Source organism: Scyliorhinus torazame, chromosome 10 (genome assembly GCF_047496885.1).
Source record: "Scyliorhinus torazame isolate Kashiwa2021f chromosome 10, sScyTor2.1, whole genome shotgun sequence".
Classification (NCBI taxonomy): Eukaryota; Metazoa; Chordata; class Chondrichthyes; order Carcharhiniformes; family Scyliorhinidae; genus Scyliorhinus; species Scyliorhinus torazame.
The window spans coordinates 208,295,124-208,312,149 of record NC_092716.1 but is presented as its reverse complement, the minus strand read 5'-3'; the positions used below and the strand labels follow the sequence as shown (position 1 = coordinate 208,312,149).

Below are 17,026 nucleotides of genomic sequence, written 5' to 3'. Positions count from 1 at the left end.
GAACTCGATCCACAGGCCACGGAGGCGAGAGAAATGTTTTCGCACTGGCTTCGATGCTTCAAGGCCTATCTCGCCGCATCGTCCATGCCATCCGTCACGGACGAACAGAAACTGAGTCTTCTCCACGCACGGGTGAGCCATCGTATTTCTGTCCAGCTCGACGGCGCCGATTCCTATACAGAGGCCCACGCACTACTCAAACACATATATGTACGGCCCGTGAACGAGGTCTACACGCGACACATCTTCACCACTCACCGCCAGAGCCCCGTGGAGTCGCTAGATGACTACCTACGCAACCTCAAAGCCCTCGCGCGCAACTGTAACTACCAGGCCGTTACGGCCCCTCAGCATATGGAGCTCGCTATCCGAGACGTTTACGTGGCGGGGGTCCGATCAAACGATGTAAGACAGCGCCTGCTCGAAAAAGGGGCCCAGGACCTGGAGGACACGGTAACACTAGCTACCTCTCTGGAGGTCGCGTTTCAGAGCCTTACTGCGTTCCCCGCCGACCACGCGACACCCTCATGGGCCCCCGACCAGAGACTACCCCAGGCTTGTGCCGTGCTGCCGCCCGCTCATCATGGGGGACTGCCCTGCTATTTTTGCGGCCAGTCTCAACACCCCCGACAGCACTGCCCGGCCCGCAACGCGAACTGTAGTAACTGCGGGCGAAAAGGACACTTCGCTAAGGTCTGCCTGGCCAGGTCTAAAAACTCGAACTCACACACCCGATCCACAGGCCCGCAGACCCCGCAAAGTGGCAGCGTGTCTGCCGACTCCGCCTCCTCACAACACGTGCGACTCATGGGGGCCGCCATCTTGGCCATCCTCCCCCACGCGGCCGGCCACGTGCGATCCATGGGGGCCGCCATCTTGGATGTCATCGTCCTCACCGCCCGTCATGCTCGACCAACTGGATGCTCGTCTGCTACACCGCCCGAGATGAACGAACGACATGGACAGCAGCCATCGCGGGGTTGCCTCAGCACCTCCGATCACGCTGCCGGCTACCCCCAGCTCAGCGCGGTCACCCTGGACCAGTCGCGACCGAAGCACCTCCGGAGCTCCATGATGGCCGTCCGGGTAAACGGGTACGAGACACCTTGCCTTTTCGACTCCGGGAGCACAGAGAGCTTAATTCAACCGGACATGGTAAGACGTTGTTCGCTCCCAATATTCCCGACACGACAAACTATCTCCTTCGCCTCTGGGTCGCACTCGGTGCAAATCCAAGGGTGCACTACTGCAACCCTAGCGATCCAGGGCGCTGAGTACGCTAATTTCAAACTATATGTGCTCCCAGACCTCTGCGCTCCTCGCCTCTTAGGACTCGATTTTCAGTGCAACCTCAGGAGCCTAACTCTTAAATTCCTGCCCCCGTTCACCATATGCAGCCTCGCGACCCTAAAAATCGCACCCCCCCCCCCCCTCTTTGCGAACCTCACCGCCGATTGTAAGCCAATAGCCACCAGAAGCAGGCGGTATAGTATGCAGGACAGGACGTTCATTAGGTCCGAGGTCCAGCGTCTCTAGCGGGAAGGGGTCATAGAAGCCAGCAATAGCCCCTGGAGAGCTCAGGTGGTGGTCGTCAAGACCGGGGAAAAGTTCTGGATGGTGGTTGATTACAGTCAGACCATTAACCGCTTTACGCAACTCGATGTGTACCCCCTTCCCCGGATTGCAGACATGGTAAATCAGATCGCGCACTACCGCGTGTTCTCTACGGTAGATCTGAAGTCTGCATATCACCAGCTCCCAATCTGCCCGGAGGACTGCCACTACACGGCGTTTGAGGCAGATGGCCGCTTTTTCCATTTCCTCCAGGTTCCCTTTGGCGTCACAAACGGAGTTTTGGTGTTCCAACAAGCAATGGACAGAATGGTGCATTGTCCAAGTACGGGCTGCGGGCCACGTTTCCGTACTTGGACAATGTAACCATCTGCGGCCATGATCAGCAGGACCACGACGCCAACCTCCACCGATTTCTCCAAACCGCCCAAAAACTCACCCTCACCTACAACAAGGAGAAATATGTTTTCCGCACAACCAGGCTAGCCATCCTCGGCTACGTCGTGGAAAACGGGGTCCTAAGGCCCGATCCTGACCGTATGCGCCCCCTCCCTCACTGCCCCAAGGCCCTGAAGAGGTGCCTTGGATTTTTCTCCTGTTACGCCCAGTGGGTCCCCCAGTATGCGGACAAAGCCCGCCCACTATTTAAGGCCACCATTTTTCCACTGGCAGCCGAGTCTCACCAAGCCTTCAACTGCATCAAGGCGGACATCTCGCTCTCGCCGCCACTCTCAACCAAGCAGGCAGACCGGTAGCATTCTTTTCCCGCATCCTCACCACCTCTGAAATTCGACACTCCTCGGTCGAAAAAGAAGCCCAAGCCATCGTGGAAGCCGTGCGGTACTGGAGGCACTACATCGCTGGTAGGAGGTTTACCCTCATCACCGACCAACGATCGGTTGCCTTTATGTTTGACAATACGCAGCGGGGCAAGATCAAGAACGACAAGATCTTGAGATGGAGGATCGAACTCTCCAGCTATAACTACGATATAGTGCATCGTCCTGGGAAGCTCAACGAGCCCCCAGATGCCCTGTCCCTGCGGCACTTGCGCCAGCGCGCAAGATGACTGATTACGTGTTATCCACGATGACCTCTGCCACCCGGGGGTCACCCACTACATCAAGGCCCGCAACCTGCCCTACTCCATCGAGGAGGTCAAAGCTGTAACCAGAGACTGCCAAATCTGTGCGGAGTGTAAACCGCACTTCTATCGACCAGATAAGGCCCACCTGGTAAAGGCGTCCCGGCCCTTTGAATGCCTTAGTATCGATTTCAAAGGGCCCCCCCCCCCCTCAAATAATCGCAACATGTACTTCCTGAGCATCATAGACGAGTTCTCCCGTTTTCCGTTCACCATTCCCTGCCCCGATATGACCACTCACACAGTCATCAAAGCCCTGAATAGTGTCTTCACCCTGTTCGGTTTCCCCAGCTATGTCCACAGCGACAGGGGTTCGTCGTTCATGAGCGACGAACTGCGTCAGCACCTGCTCAGTAAGGGCATTGCCTCGAGCAGGACTACCAGCTATAACCTCAGAGGAAACGGGCAGGTGGAGAGGGAGAACGCGACGGTCTGGAAGACCGTCCTACTGACCCTACGGTCCAGGAATCTCCTGGTTTCTCACTGGCAGGAGGTCCTCCCCGATGCGCTCCACTCTATTAGGTCCCTCCTTTGCACGGCCACAAACCAGACCCCTCATGACCACTTGTTTGTTTTCCCGAGGGAGCTACCTCAGGGGCCTCGCTTCTGCCCTGGCTGATGACACGGGGTCCAATCCTCCTCCGAAAACATGTTTGGAGCCATAAGATCGACCCCTTGGTAGAGAGGGTCCAGCTCCTGCACTCCAACCCACACTATGCATATATCAGACACCCCGATGGCCGGCAGGATACCGTCTCGCTCCGGGACCTGGCGCCCGCCGGCTCCGACACCACAGCCACTACTGCATCCCCCACACTAGGTCCCATCCAACCTCCCATGTTCAGCGCCCCTACCCCTATCCAACCTCCCATGTTCAGCGCCCCTACCCGATATGGTTCTCGCGCTCCCTCCCACCCACCACACCGGTCCACAGGAATGAAGCTCCGGAAGAGCCACTGCAGGAGTCCGCGCCTGTTGCCTGCTCCGGGCCCAGCTCCACAGTCACCCGAAATGGCTGCAACACTAGTGCTCCGGCGGTCGCAACATACGATCCGGGCACCAGACCGACTGAATCTGTAAACCCGTCACCCCCACCGGACTTCATTTTTTAAACAGAGGGTGAATGTGGTGAATGGAACTACTGTTAATTCACCAGTGCACTGTGATATCATGTTACTGCTGTATTGTGTTACGCTATATGTTTAACCGCGTGGGCTCCACCTATGGCCATTGTACGGCTTCACCCACAGGGGGATATGTCGGGGCATGTATGGGCTCGCCCATGGCTCCACCCCTTACAGGAAGTATAAAGGCAGCTGACCTGCGGGCCGCATTCATTGTTGTACCGGTCACAGGCAGGCTCAGTTGTAAGCTGATTAAAACCACGGTTTACTTCTCAACGTGTCTCTCAGTGAATTGATGGTCGCATCAATCTGTAGGGAGAGAAAAGAGCTAACGTTTCGAGTCCGATGATTCTTTCTCAAAGCTAATAGACAGAGCTTTGACAAAGAGTCATCGGACTCGAAACGTTAGCTCTTTTCTCTCCCTACAGATGCTGCCAGACCTGCTGAGATTTTCCAGCATTTTCTCTTTCGTTTCAGACCCCAGCATCCGCAGTAATTTGCTTTTATCCAGTGAAAAGTTGGGGGACGGACCGATACTGGGTGAGATGTTTTCGAGAGGGGTGGAGTCAGGGAGGGGGGTGGGTGGGTGGTTTACAAGTCGTGGGTGGCATTCATTGTACACTTTGGGGGATTGGATGGCCTTGAATATTAGCGGGGGGGGGGGGGGGGGGGGGGGAGGATGGGATCGTTGTTGTTAATAAGGGATTTGACATTGTATCCGTTACTGTTTATTGGTAAAGGTAAATTTTGAAGAAAATGTGAAAAAGGAGAATAAAAACATTTTTTAAAAAAAGAATCTACAACCTCATCACCCTTGTCTGGAAGGAAGAAAGCATGCCAGGTGATCTCAAAGACAACTTAATTATGACCATCTTCAAAAAAAGAAACCGGTCCAACTGCAGAAATTACAGAGGGATTTTCCTACTCAGCCAGGGGAATGGTCATCGCGAGAATCTTCCTCACCTGCCTCCTCCCAGTGGCTGAAGAGCTCCTCCCTGAGTCTCAGAGCGGTTTCTGTCCATCAAGAGGCACAATTGACTTGATGGGTCTCCAGCTCTGTCAACCGTAAGGGATTGTGGAACATCCTCCTCAAATTCGGCTGCCTGCAGACATTTGTCAATATTCTCTGCCTGCTCCACAATGACATGCAAGCCGTGATCCTCACCAACGGAACCACCACAGACCCAATACGTGTGTAAACTGGGGTCAAACAGGGCTATGTCATTGCACCAACACTCTTCTCCATCTTCCTCGCAGCAGTACTCCACCCCATCACCTTAAAGCTCCCCGCTGGAGTGGAGCTAACCTATCGGACAAGCGGAAACTGTTCAACCTCCAGACCAGCTGCGATGGGCGGGCCATGTTGTCTGCATGCTCGATACAAGATTCCTGAAACAAGTGCTCTACTCCGAGTTCCGCAATGGCAAGCGATCACTAGGGCGGGAGAGGAAATGCTACAAGGACACTCTAAAAGCCTCCCTAAATAAATGCAACACCCCCATCGACATGTGGGAATCACTTGCCTTCAAACACACAAAATAGAGAAGAAGCATCCGCGAAGGTGGCAATCCTTCGAGCGTCAAAGGGTGGAGCACGTGGAGGCCATGCGTAAACAGCGGAAAGAGAGTACAGAATCCAGAGAGTCCCACCCACCTCAAGAAACCCCACGTGCCAAATCTGTGGCAGAGTCTGTGGATCCAGGATCGGACTATTCAGCCATCACAGAGAACACTTCCAGAGAGTGGAAGCATGTCCTCCTCAACCCTGGGGCACTGTCCAAGAAGAGGTACTGAGTGAACTTGACCATTTTCTCCACCTGAATGGCTGCAGATCGGAGTTTAGGGTTAAGAGTATAAGAGGGGAAGTGTGGGTTCACCTATCTACACTATCTCTTTTATGGCGAACATATCGATGATTATCTATTTCTTGTAAATATCAGCAGAACTAATTTTTTTTTTTACAAATGTCATCACCTTCCAGCAAAACAAAATCACAGAATGAGTAATCGCCACTTGCTCCACTGTTAACAGACTGTCCAGTCCACTGTACTGTAGCTTATGTACCATTTATTTAATCCTCTGAGTCATTTTTCCCTAAACATTTTCTGATCTCAAAATGTGTTTACACAAAATCCAAAATATTCATCCATCTTCATATCTCTATTACTTAATCCTGGCCTGCTGCCACGACATTTAACAACTCCACTTTCCCAGATTAGTAGCGTACTTACCACACAAAATCAAACAGATGCGATGCAGTGATGAGATGACTGGCAATTTTTTTTTTCTGTAAGTTATTGATGGAAAGAGTTTTATTGGTCAAGCCCATTGGAAGCGTAGTTTAGGATGCAGATTAAACCGAGAGTTCTGGGACTGAATTTTCCCAACATTGAAAATAGTCATATTGCGTGAACATTTCCAGGTCCCAATCCAGCACACTGCTGCGCCTACCGGCTTTATTTCACTCAAAGTGGCCACTTAGAGAAAGTTTCTCTGTTCACCATCCAATTACATACATTGGGCTGGTTCAGGAGGCGTGAGGTGATTTTTAAAAAATCTATGGTATGTCGGTGTCACTGGCTAGGCCAGAATTTATTGCCAATCCCTAATTGCCCTTGAGCTGAGTGGCTTGCTGAGCCATTCCATAGAGCAATTATGAGCCAACCATGTTGCTGTGGATCTGGAGTCACAGGTAGGCAGATTGCCTTCCCTAAATTGATGGGTTTTTACAGCAATCGACTATGGTTTCATGTTCACCTTTAGACTTTTAATTCCAGATTTTTATTGAATTCAAATTTAACATCTGCCATGGTCTCAGGATATGGGGTAGGTAATTTTGCACTGAGATTAGGTGAAATCTCTTCACCCAGATGGTGGTGAACCTATGGGATTCTCTACCAAGGCTGTAGAGGCAAAATCACTGAATTTGATTTAGAAAGAAATAGATTTCTAGACTATAAAGATATCAAGGGGTATGTGGATAGAGCGGGAGTATGGCATTGAGATAGAGGATCAGTTATGATAACATTGAATGGCAGAGCAGGCTCAATGGGCCAAATGGCCTACACCACTTTTCTCTGTAGTTTACGTTTCCAGCAGATGACGTTTAAATTTAATATTTGACATTACATTTCCGTAACACCCACCTCCAAGGTCCTGTCAAAATCAGCCCCTGGTCGCCATATATAATAATGATATAGAGGCATGAGACAATGTAAAAAAGATTTACAAAAATTATACTGGAGCTCAGAAGTTACACTTATCAGGAAGAATTAAACAGACCCTTTTCTCTAGAAGACCTGATGGAGATCGATCAGATGGTAAAAATGTTTGATATGGTAGTTGTTAAGATGTTTCCACTTGCAAGCGTGACCATGAGAGAGTTATTAATAGATTCAACAGAGAATTCAGAAGCATCTTCTTTACACAGACAGAATTAGGATTTAGAACTCACTGCTACTTAGACCAGTTGAATCAACCAGCAGAGGCGTATTCAAGAGGCAGCTGGATAATCAGAACGTAATCAGGTGTGTTAATGGGTTGTTTAGGAAAACACAGGTAGTTTTAAAGGATTGATATTTGTGTGGGTAAACATTAGAAATAAATGGCGGAATTTACCTGCTGTTCACGCCGGCAGGATATTCTAGTTCCACCGACAGTGCATGGGTTTGCCGGTAACGAGGGGTGCAGTCAACCGTAAATCCCGTTGACAATGGCGGGACCAGAAAATCCCGCTGGTGGGCCGCCTCCGCTGCCACAAAACAAGCGGTGGGTTGCGTGGTATATCATGCCCAAGGGCTAGTTTTAGGTGGGTTTTCTTTAATATTTCTGTGTTTGAAAAAAACTAGTAAGATTTCATGCCGGACAAAGGTTTTTATCTATGGGGCTTAGTTTCAGTTCCAGCTTGGATTCTATTGTGTTTAGGTGTGATTCTATGGTGTGAATGGTAAATATATTGCTTTGCAACTAGGGGTCCTTGTAAGTTAAAGCAAAAAGCTATCTTTGTTTTTAGTTTTTAGCTGGAAGCTAGGGCAGTTGCAGACAGGTTATGGAGCAGTGACCAACAACGATCTCTGGTAGGAGAAGCTAGAGAGAGACCAGTTTTGCTTGAAGAAAATCTGTATAATGGAGTAACATGCAAGAAAGCAAGCTCCAGAGGAACTAAGGGACGGTTGGTTCTAGAAACAGGATAATGTTCATGGGCAGCACAGACAAAGCGGAGAAGGAATTGGCTGATGAGAATTTTCTAAAGATTTCTAAAGTAATCTTAAAGTTTGGAGTGTTTTACTACAGTCTGCGAAACACATTTTAAAATAATTGGGAAGACAGTATTGGCTGGATATCAAAGTTTGTGTTAACAGTGAAAGTCAGTCAAGGCAACAAAAGCTACAAGAGGTTGGTGCAAAATCATGTAATGGACTCACTGTTAAAAGTGAAATGGAAGGTCTGATCAAAAGAGAGTCTTTTAGAAAATGTGGAGTGGATTTCAGAATGCGAACCACTATGTGAATGTATTCCAACAAGAGAATACATTCTTGTATGAATGTATACAAGAATATACTTGGCCAGGCACCAGTTGATTATGGGAGGAGATTTTAATTGTATCCTAGAGCCGAGGGTAGTTGGGTCGAGCCCCAGGCCAATGGGTAGAATACGATCGGCAAAGGAGCTGGGCGGGTTTATGGAAAAGACGATATGGTGGACCCATAGCGCTTCAAGAACCTGGGGGAAGGGAGTGTTCCTTTTGCTCACATGTGGATAGGGTGTATTCAAGAATATAAGGAGGCTGTTAAATGTGATCATGACCCTGTCGAGAGCCCAGGTACCAGAGGTAGTGGTGTCCATGGACGTGTCGAAGGTAGTTGACCGGGTGGAGTGGTGTTACCTGTTTGAGATCCTGGGAAGGTTTGGGTTTGAGCCGAAGTTTGTGGCAGTGGTGCGCCTGTTATACATGACACTGATGGCGAGTGTGTGGACCAATGACATGGGTCATGGAACTTTGAACTGCTTAGGGGAACAAGGCAGGGGTGCTCGCTGTTGCCGCTGCTGTTCGCGCTGGCTATAGAACCACTGACAATGGCTTTTAGACAAGTTGGCAGAGTGGCGAGGGATTACGAGGGAATGGAGGGAGCATTGGGTGTCACAATACATGGACGACCTACTATTGCATGTTTCAGACCCACTGGAGAGCATGGAGAGGATCATGGGCCTGTTGGGTAAGTTTGGGGCATTCTCAGGATATAATTTAAATGTAGGGAAAAGCGAAGTGTTCCCGGTGAACGAGTTGGGTCGGTGAGCCAATCTAGGAGGGTTGCCATTTTAGGTGACCAGAGTCAGGTTTAGATACTTGGGGATTCAAGTGGCGAGGGAATGGGCGATGCTACACAAGTGGAATTTAACAAAACTGGTGGAGGATCTGAAGAGATGGGATACACTGCACTTGATTGTGACAGGGAGGGTCCAAGTGGTGAAGATGAACATTCTGCCGAGGTTCCTGTTCGTATTCCAGAAACTCCCTATCTTTGTACCGAAGGCCTTCTTTCGGAAACTGGACACAATTATTTAAGACTTTGTATAGGCAGGGTAGGTGCCAAGGGTTAAGAGGACCCTGTTACAGAGACAGAGGCAGAAGGGAGAGTTGCGTTACCGAACCTGCTACATATGACTGGGCGGCGAACATGGAGAAGGTGTGGCAGTGGTGGGAAGGAGAAGGGGTAGAATGGGTTAGGATGGAGGAAGAATCCTGTAGGAGGTCCCGCTTGAGGGCTATGGTGACAGCTGCATTGCCAATGGCGCCAAGGATACACTCGGAGTGCTCTGTAGTGCAGTCCATGGTGAAGGTCTGGAACAAGCTGGGGAGGCACTTTAGGATAGAGGGGATGTCGGTGTTAACGCCGTTGTGCGTAAACCACGGTTTTGAGTTGGGGGGCTGAATGGCATGTATAGGAAGTGGAGAGAAGTGGGGCTAGTTAAGGTGAGGGATTTGTACCTAGAAGAAGGGTTTGCCAGTATAGAGGGACAGAAGGAGAGGGTAGAGCTCCCAAGAGGAAGTGAGTTGAGGTACCTGCAGGTAAGGGACTTCTCGCGGAAGGTTTGGAAAGAGTTCCCCAGGTTGCTGAGGTACACCGTGTTTGAGCGACTGCTGCTTCCAGATGTGGAAGGGGAGGGCAGGATCTGAGACATATAAGGGTGGCTGGGGGAGCAGGGAGGTGAGCAGGTGGTGAAGATTAATGAGAAGTGAGAGGGGGAGCTAGGAGGGGAGAGAAACTGGGGAGTATGGAGTGAGGTGCTACAAAGGGTAAATGCAACCTCCTTGTGTGCAAGGATGAGCCTGATACAGTTCAAGGTGATACACAGGTACATATGACTCGGGCAAGAATGAGTGGATTCTTCCAGGGAGTGGCAGACGAGTGTGAAAAGTGTGGGCGAGTAACAGTGAATCATGCTCATATGTTTTGGGCTGCAAAAAGTTGAGATTTTGGGCAGGAGTGTGCGCGGCGCTAACAAGGATGGTGGGGGAGGAGGTTGAGCCGGACCCATTGGTGGCGATATTTGGGATATCGGAGAAGCGGAGCTGATGGGAGGAGGGCCAATGTTTTGTGACCTTCACCTCTCTGATTGCCTGGCGAAGAATTCTGCTGGAGTGGCGGTCTGCAACGTCACAAGGGGTGGCGGTTTGGCTGGGGGACTCATAAGATCTTCTTTGGTTGGAAAAGATTAAGTACGAATTAAGGGGTTCAGCGGAGGGCTTCGAGGCAAGTTGGGGGATGTTCATGGCCGTGTTTGAGTAGCTGTTCGTCACGGGGCGAGGGAGGAGGGGGGTGAAAAAGGGAAAAATTTGTACAAACTATCGCTGTGTGTTGGGGAGGTTGTTCCCCGAACTGTTCATGTTTTGTAACCTTTTGAATACGTTTGAAATAAAATACATTTAAAAAAAGAACTGAGACTGCTTCAATTTGGGGGTGAAGGAGGGAAATTACTAGGTATATTTGGGAAGCTGGAAGGGGGGTACAGCTCTCAGATGGTTAAAGATGTAATAGGAAAGATCACGAGTTAAATCTTGGCAGCTACACAAATGATGAATAGATTTTAAAAATCCTCCCTGGATTTTGTATTCACCAATCACACTGAGCAGATGAAGTAACAACCAATCTGTGCTATAAAATGAATTATGTCTTAAACAGTAACTTCCCGAGCACATTTTCTTTTGGCTAAGTTTCACGGCGACTTTAATCTTTCTGCTTTTGGCTCTCATTTTCTCTATGTATTTAACGAGAGGATTGTGGGGAGGAATACTAATATGTTAAAATATCCTGTTTTTCTCTTATTTTGAATTTACTGACAACCTCGAAACAGAAATGGGGCTTCACGTATGGTTGCTGGCAGTGAGTTCTGCTCTCCTGCAAAGCTGCTGTTCTACTCCATTCTCCTATTTTGGTGCCTCCTTTGGCTTGGAAACTTCACTGGTCGGTGACACGTTACAGGTACTGATTTTTATTGATCAGCTGTGTTAACACTGCAATGCTAGCAATTGTTCCATGTGGAATATATTTAGTATGTTTAATTGACTGTTTAAATGCACATGTTAGGTGCATGTGTATTACAGAGGAATCAGCCTACCATGCTCCCAGAATTTAGATGGAATTTGTGTTGCTTTAAACTGCACTAAATCCAGAACCCAAACAATGGGAGACAGCAACCACACGGCAACCTGGTGCATGCTTGATGGAGGGATTATAATCCATCAAAACAGCACAAATCCTACAGCACTACACATAAGGTAAGTCTTTTTTTTCTCTTTCTGATATATACCTCGTGGAGAACATTAGACATAATAAAGAGAAACAGTTAAATTGAATGTGTTATCTCCCAGTTACATGCTCCTTGCACAATACCCTGAATCTACCGAGTCTCATGTCCATCCTGCCCATAGCTTGGGAGGGGGTAATGAGTGGGGTCAGACGTCACCCCATTTTCTGCTGTTTTCCCACCTGAATCAGGCAGGCTATTGGAGGCATATTCAGTTTAACTCTCTGAAGCATTATACTGGTATGTATCTATCCGGAGAGGTAATTGGTCTGCCACCAATAGATTTTCTCTTCCATCACCAAAAGTGACAGGCAGATCCAGCCACCATCTTGAAGCCTTCTACTTTAGAAGCCATGATAGTCAGTGAGGTAAAGGAATGCCACCAGACTCTGTATTAGCTAATGTCATTTTTTTTTTAAATAGGCCGACTGGCTGTTGTTGGTCACCACTCGTGGGATCTCAAAGGGAAACCGAAAGCCGTCCGTTTGCATTTTCCTTATTGGCAGATTTGGGAAATCGCTCAGATAATGTAGCTATCAATGCACTCCCTCAACCACCTCTCTTCCCCATCTTAAGGTAAAGTAATGAAAGAAAAGTAAGAGTTAATGGTATTTTAAACAACATCAAGTGACTGAGAGAAGCTAGGTGGATGGAGCAGTCAACCAACAAGTTAACGTTAAGTCACGTCATTCTTTTTTAACTGCCATTTAATGTGTCCTGAAGGTGCTCGTTGTTGTTTGTTATGACCTCTTGGGTGCCTCATTCAAGTGTAACATATGAACCCATTCTTTTTTTTCTTGAAAATCTTTTTATTGGCTTTTCTCATACTTATAAACAGTTGTGTAAAAAAAATAATTTATAAACAGTTGTTACTTATATCAATTAAATTTTTCTTTCCCTTGCTAATTTGCTTTATTTTACAGAGAGGTTTGTTTTGTCCTTCATTTGACTAACTACTTACATTTTGCTGCCCTCTGGATCGGTCTATGATACCCCCCTTCCTCCTCCTCCCCCCCCCCCCCCCCCCCCCCCCCCATTGGCTTCAGCGCCCTTCCTCTTCTCTTGTGGTGTACTTAACCTTCTTCTGGCTGCTCCGATACCCCGAAGATTGCCACTATTGGGCATTGCTTCATCCTCACCCCCACAACCTTGGACATTGCCTCGGAGAAGGCTGTCCAGAACCCAGCAAGCTTGGGGCAAGCCCAAAACATGTGGGTGTGGTTGGCCGGGCCCCTCTGGTACCGTTCACTTTTGTCCTCCACCTCCGGGAAGAACCTGCTCATTCGGGTTCTGGTCAGACGCGCTCTGTGCACCACTTTGAGCTGCATTAGGTTTAGCCTTGCGCAGGAGGAGGTGGAGCTCACCCTGCTCAGTGCTTCGCTCCAGAGTCCCCATCCTACCTCTGTCCCCAGTTCATCCTCCCATTTTTGGCTGGCCCCGTCCAGTGGTGTTCGGGCTCTGTCCAGTAGCTGTCCGTATATTTTCCCACATAGCCCCCCCTTCTCGCTGCTTGTGCCTATCAAGTCCTCTAGTAGTGTGCTTTCTGGGGCCCCGGGGCACCCTACTGTCTCTTTGCAGAAGAAGTGCTTTATTTGACGATGTCTCAATTCCTGTCCTCTTGCTAGTTTCCACTTCCTCATCAGTTCATCCAGTGTCGCCAGTCTGCGCCCTACGTAGAAGTCCCTGACCGCCAGTGTGCCCCCATCCCGCCTCCATCTTTTGAAGATGGTATCTAGCATGGCTGGGGGAATCTGTGATTGCCACAGATGGGGGCCATAAGGGACATTTTGGTTATCCCGAAGTGCTGTCTCAACTGGGTTCACATTCTCAGCGTGGCCGCTACCACTGGGCTCGTTGTGTACCTTGTTGAGGAGGACGGGAGTGCTGCTGTGGCCAGGGCCCGGAGGGTTGTTCCTTTACAGGATGCCTCCTCCATTTGTACCCAATCTTTGTTGGGTTCTTCGACCCATCCCCTCATGTTTTCTGCCGTTGCTGCCCAGTGGTAGTATTCTAGATTCGGTAGAGCCCCTTTGACTTTCCCTCTTTGCAGTGTCGGTTTGGGAATTCTCGGGTTCTTGCCCCCCCCCACCCCAGACAAACGCTCGGGATGGATCTAAACAGGAAGAGGAACCTTGGCAGTACGTTCATCTTGATCGTCTGCACTCTTCCCGCCAGGGAGAGTGGGAGTGAATCCCACCGTTGAAGGTCCTTTCTTACTTCCTCCACCAGGCTGGTCAGGTTCCACTTGTGGATCTGTATCCAGTCTCTGGCTATTTGGATCCCCAGGTAACGGAATCTGTTCTGAGCCGTTTTGAACGGGAGCCCCTTCAGCTCTATCCCTCCCCCTTTTGGGTTCACTGGGAATGTCTCGCTTTTGCCCAGGTTACATTTGTAGCCCGAGAATGTTCCAAACTCTTTCAGTATTTGCAGTATTGCCTTCAGTCCCTCCTGTGGCTTCGAGACATAGAGGAGCAGGTCATCTGCATAGAGTGAGACTCTGTGCTGTCTGTCTCCTCTCCGGATTCCCTTCCAGCTTTTTGCGCCCCGCAGCGCTATCGCCAGGGGTTCGATCGCTAGCGCGAACAAGAGTGGGGACAGGGGGTAGCCCTGTCTTGTTCCTCTCTGTAGCTGGAAGTATTCAGAGCTGGTGGTGTTAGTTCGGACACTCGCTTTGGGAGCATTGTACAGGAGCCTCACCCAGGTGGTGAATCCCGCTCCTAGCCCAAACCATTCCAGTACCTTGAGGAGGTAGCTCCAATCGACTCTGCCAAAGACCTTTTCTGCGTCCAGGGAGACGATTACCTCTGGCGTTCTCTCCCCGGGAGGGGGGGGGGGGCATTATCACATTCAGCAGCCGCCTGATGTTCGCTGTGAGCTGCCTACCCTTGACAAAGCCCGTTTGGTCCTCTGCGACCACCTCTGGTACACAGCCCTCCAGCTTTTGGCCAGGACCTTTCGAGTATTTTCGCATCCACGTTTAGCAGTGAAATGGGTCTGTATGATCCACATTCCGTCAAGTCTTTATCTTTTTTAGGTATCAGTGAGATTGTGGTCTGCGCTAGCGTTGGGGGCAGGGTGCCCCCTGCCAGTGAGTCCGCGAACATGTGCCTTAGGTGTGGGGTCAGGACTGGTGCAAACCTTTTGTGGAAGACCGCCGGGAACCCGTTGGGTCCCGGTGCCTTCCCCGTCTGCGTGGAGCTGATGCTCGCCATGATTTCTCCCAGGTCTATTGGTGCTTCCAGCTCCCCCCCATCTGTTTTGCCCCACCCCTGGTGGTATCAGTGTCTAGGAACAGTTTCATTCCCGCATCCCCGTCGGGGGGCTTGGAGGTGTACAGTCTCCGGTAGAAGGTCTCGAATGCCCGATTGACCTCCATGAGCTCTGTTAACAGTCTGCCTTTGCTATCCTTAACCTGCGCTATTTCCCTCGTGGCGGCCTGCTTTCTCAGCTGGTGAGCCAATAGGCGGCCAGCCTTGTGTCCTTGTTCGTAGAAAGTCCCCTGTGTCTGGCGGAGTTGGTTCACTGCATTCCTAGAGGATAGCAGGTTAAAGTCCATTTGCAGCTTTTTCCTCTCCGCCAGCAGCTCTACGGTCGGGGCCTCTGAGTATTTTCTATCAACTTCCAGAATGGAGTCCACTAGCTGTTGCCTGGCCACCCTCTCTTCCCTATCTCTGCTTGCCTTGTAGGCTATGATTTCTCCTCTGATCACGGCCTTCAGTGCCTCCCAAAACGTGGAGGGTGAGACCTCCCCACTTTGGTTGTGATGCACTATCAATTACCACAAAGACGAGAGTAGTGCAATAATCAAGGCTTTATTGAGCAAAGATGTTGTGCCTCCTGTAGCTGCCACCAGAATGGCAAGCACACACATTTATACACCGTCTACTGGGCAGAGCCTGCAGGCAGGGATTTACCCATGTAGCTCTATTATACGTCTCTTACCGTAATACATACAATACTGCTAGTGGTCACTACCATATTCACCCCCTGTTTAAAAAAGAGTCCGGCGGGGGTGGTGGAAAAAAGAATTACAAGTTCAGTCTGTCGGGGGCTTGACCCTCCTCTGCGATCGCCTCAATCCTGCTGGTGATGTGGGCGCCGACTTGATCACCTGTGACTCTGCGAGTATGTTGTCCTCGTCTTCGTCACCCCTGAGTGGAACCAATGGGAGGACGGGGCTGCGATGAGGTTCGCTGGGGGGAGGGTGAGTGGGCAGGGGTGAATGAGGCAACTGGGGAAGGGGGGGGGGGCGGTGTCAGGTCGGGTGCCGTGGGTAGGGATCCAGTGGGTGCCAGGTCCCGGAGGGAGACTGTGTCCTGGCGCCCGTCGGGGTGTGCCAAGTAGGCGTACTGCGGGTTCTCGTGTAGCAGGTGGACCCTTTCGACCAAAGGGTCCGACTTATGGGTCCGCACATGCTTGCGAAGGAGGACGGGTGCAGGAACTATCAGCCATGTTGGGAGCGAGACCCTGGAGGTGGACTTCCTGGGGAAGGCAAAGAGATGTTCATGAGGGATCTCGTTAGTCGCGGTACAGAGGAGTGATCGGATGGAGTGGAGCGCGTCGGGGAGGCCTCCTGTCAGCGGGAGACCGGGAGATTTTTAGACTGCAGGGCCAGCAGGACGGCCTTCCAGACCGTCCCGTTCTCCCTCTCCACCTGTCCGTTTCCCCGGGGGTTGTAGCTGGTCGTCCTGCTTGAGGCGATGCCCTTGCTGAGCAGGAACTGACGCAGCTCATCGCTCATAAAAGAGGATCCCCGATCACTGTGGACGAAGGTGGGGAAACCGAACAGAGTGAAGATGCTGTGGAGGGCTATAATTACCGTGGCAGAAGTCATTTCAGGGCATGGGATGGTGAAAGGGAACTGGGAGTACTCATCGACCACGTTCAGAAAGTACGTGTTGCGGTCGGTGGAGGGGAGGGGCCTTTTGAAGTCCATGCTGAGGCACTCAAAGAGGTGGGAGGCCTTCACCCCTCGATCTGTAGAAGTGCAGCTTGCACTCCGCGCAGTCTCTGGTGACAGTCCTGACCTCCTCAATGGAGTAGGGCAGGTTGCGGGCCTTGATGAAATGGAAGAACCGGGTGACCCCTGGGTGGCAGCGGTCATAGTGGAGAGCCCAGAGTTGGCCCACTTGTGCGCTGGCACATGTACCGCGGGATACGGCGTCGGGCTCGTTGAGCTTCCCCAGGCGATATAAAATCTCGTAATTATAGGTGGAGAGCTCGATCCTCCACCTCAAGATCTTGTCGTTTTTGATCTTGCCCCGCTGTGTGTTATTGAACATGAAGGCAACCGACCGTTGGTCAGTGAGGAGAGTGAATCTCCTGCCGGCCAGGTAATGCCTCCAAGGTCGCACAGCTTCCACAGTGGCTAGGGCCTC

General features: G+C 50.5%; 1 protein-coding gene across 2 annotated transcripts in view; it reads left to right on the top strand.

The window, feature by feature from the left end:
- Window positions 1-17,026, top strand: part of LOC140384543 (uncharacterized) — a 246,255-nt gene that overhangs the window by 11,370 nt on the left and 217,859 nt on the right. Inside the window, exons 2-4 of one of the 2 annotated variants that reach the window (XM_072466336.1) lie at window positions 11,196-11,323; window positions 11,429-11,619; window positions 12,072-12,224. In XM_072466336.1, the coding sequence (XP_072322437.1) occupies window positions 11,198-11,323; window positions 11,429-11,619; window positions 12,072-12,224 (470 nt within the window). In that variant the 5' untranslated portion in view covers window positions 11,196-11,197. Of the gene's footprint in view, window positions 1-10,978; window positions 11,324-11,428; window positions 11,620-12,071; window positions 12,225-17,026 lie in introns of those variants that run through there. The other variant, XM_072466335.1, reaches the window with a different exon arrangement.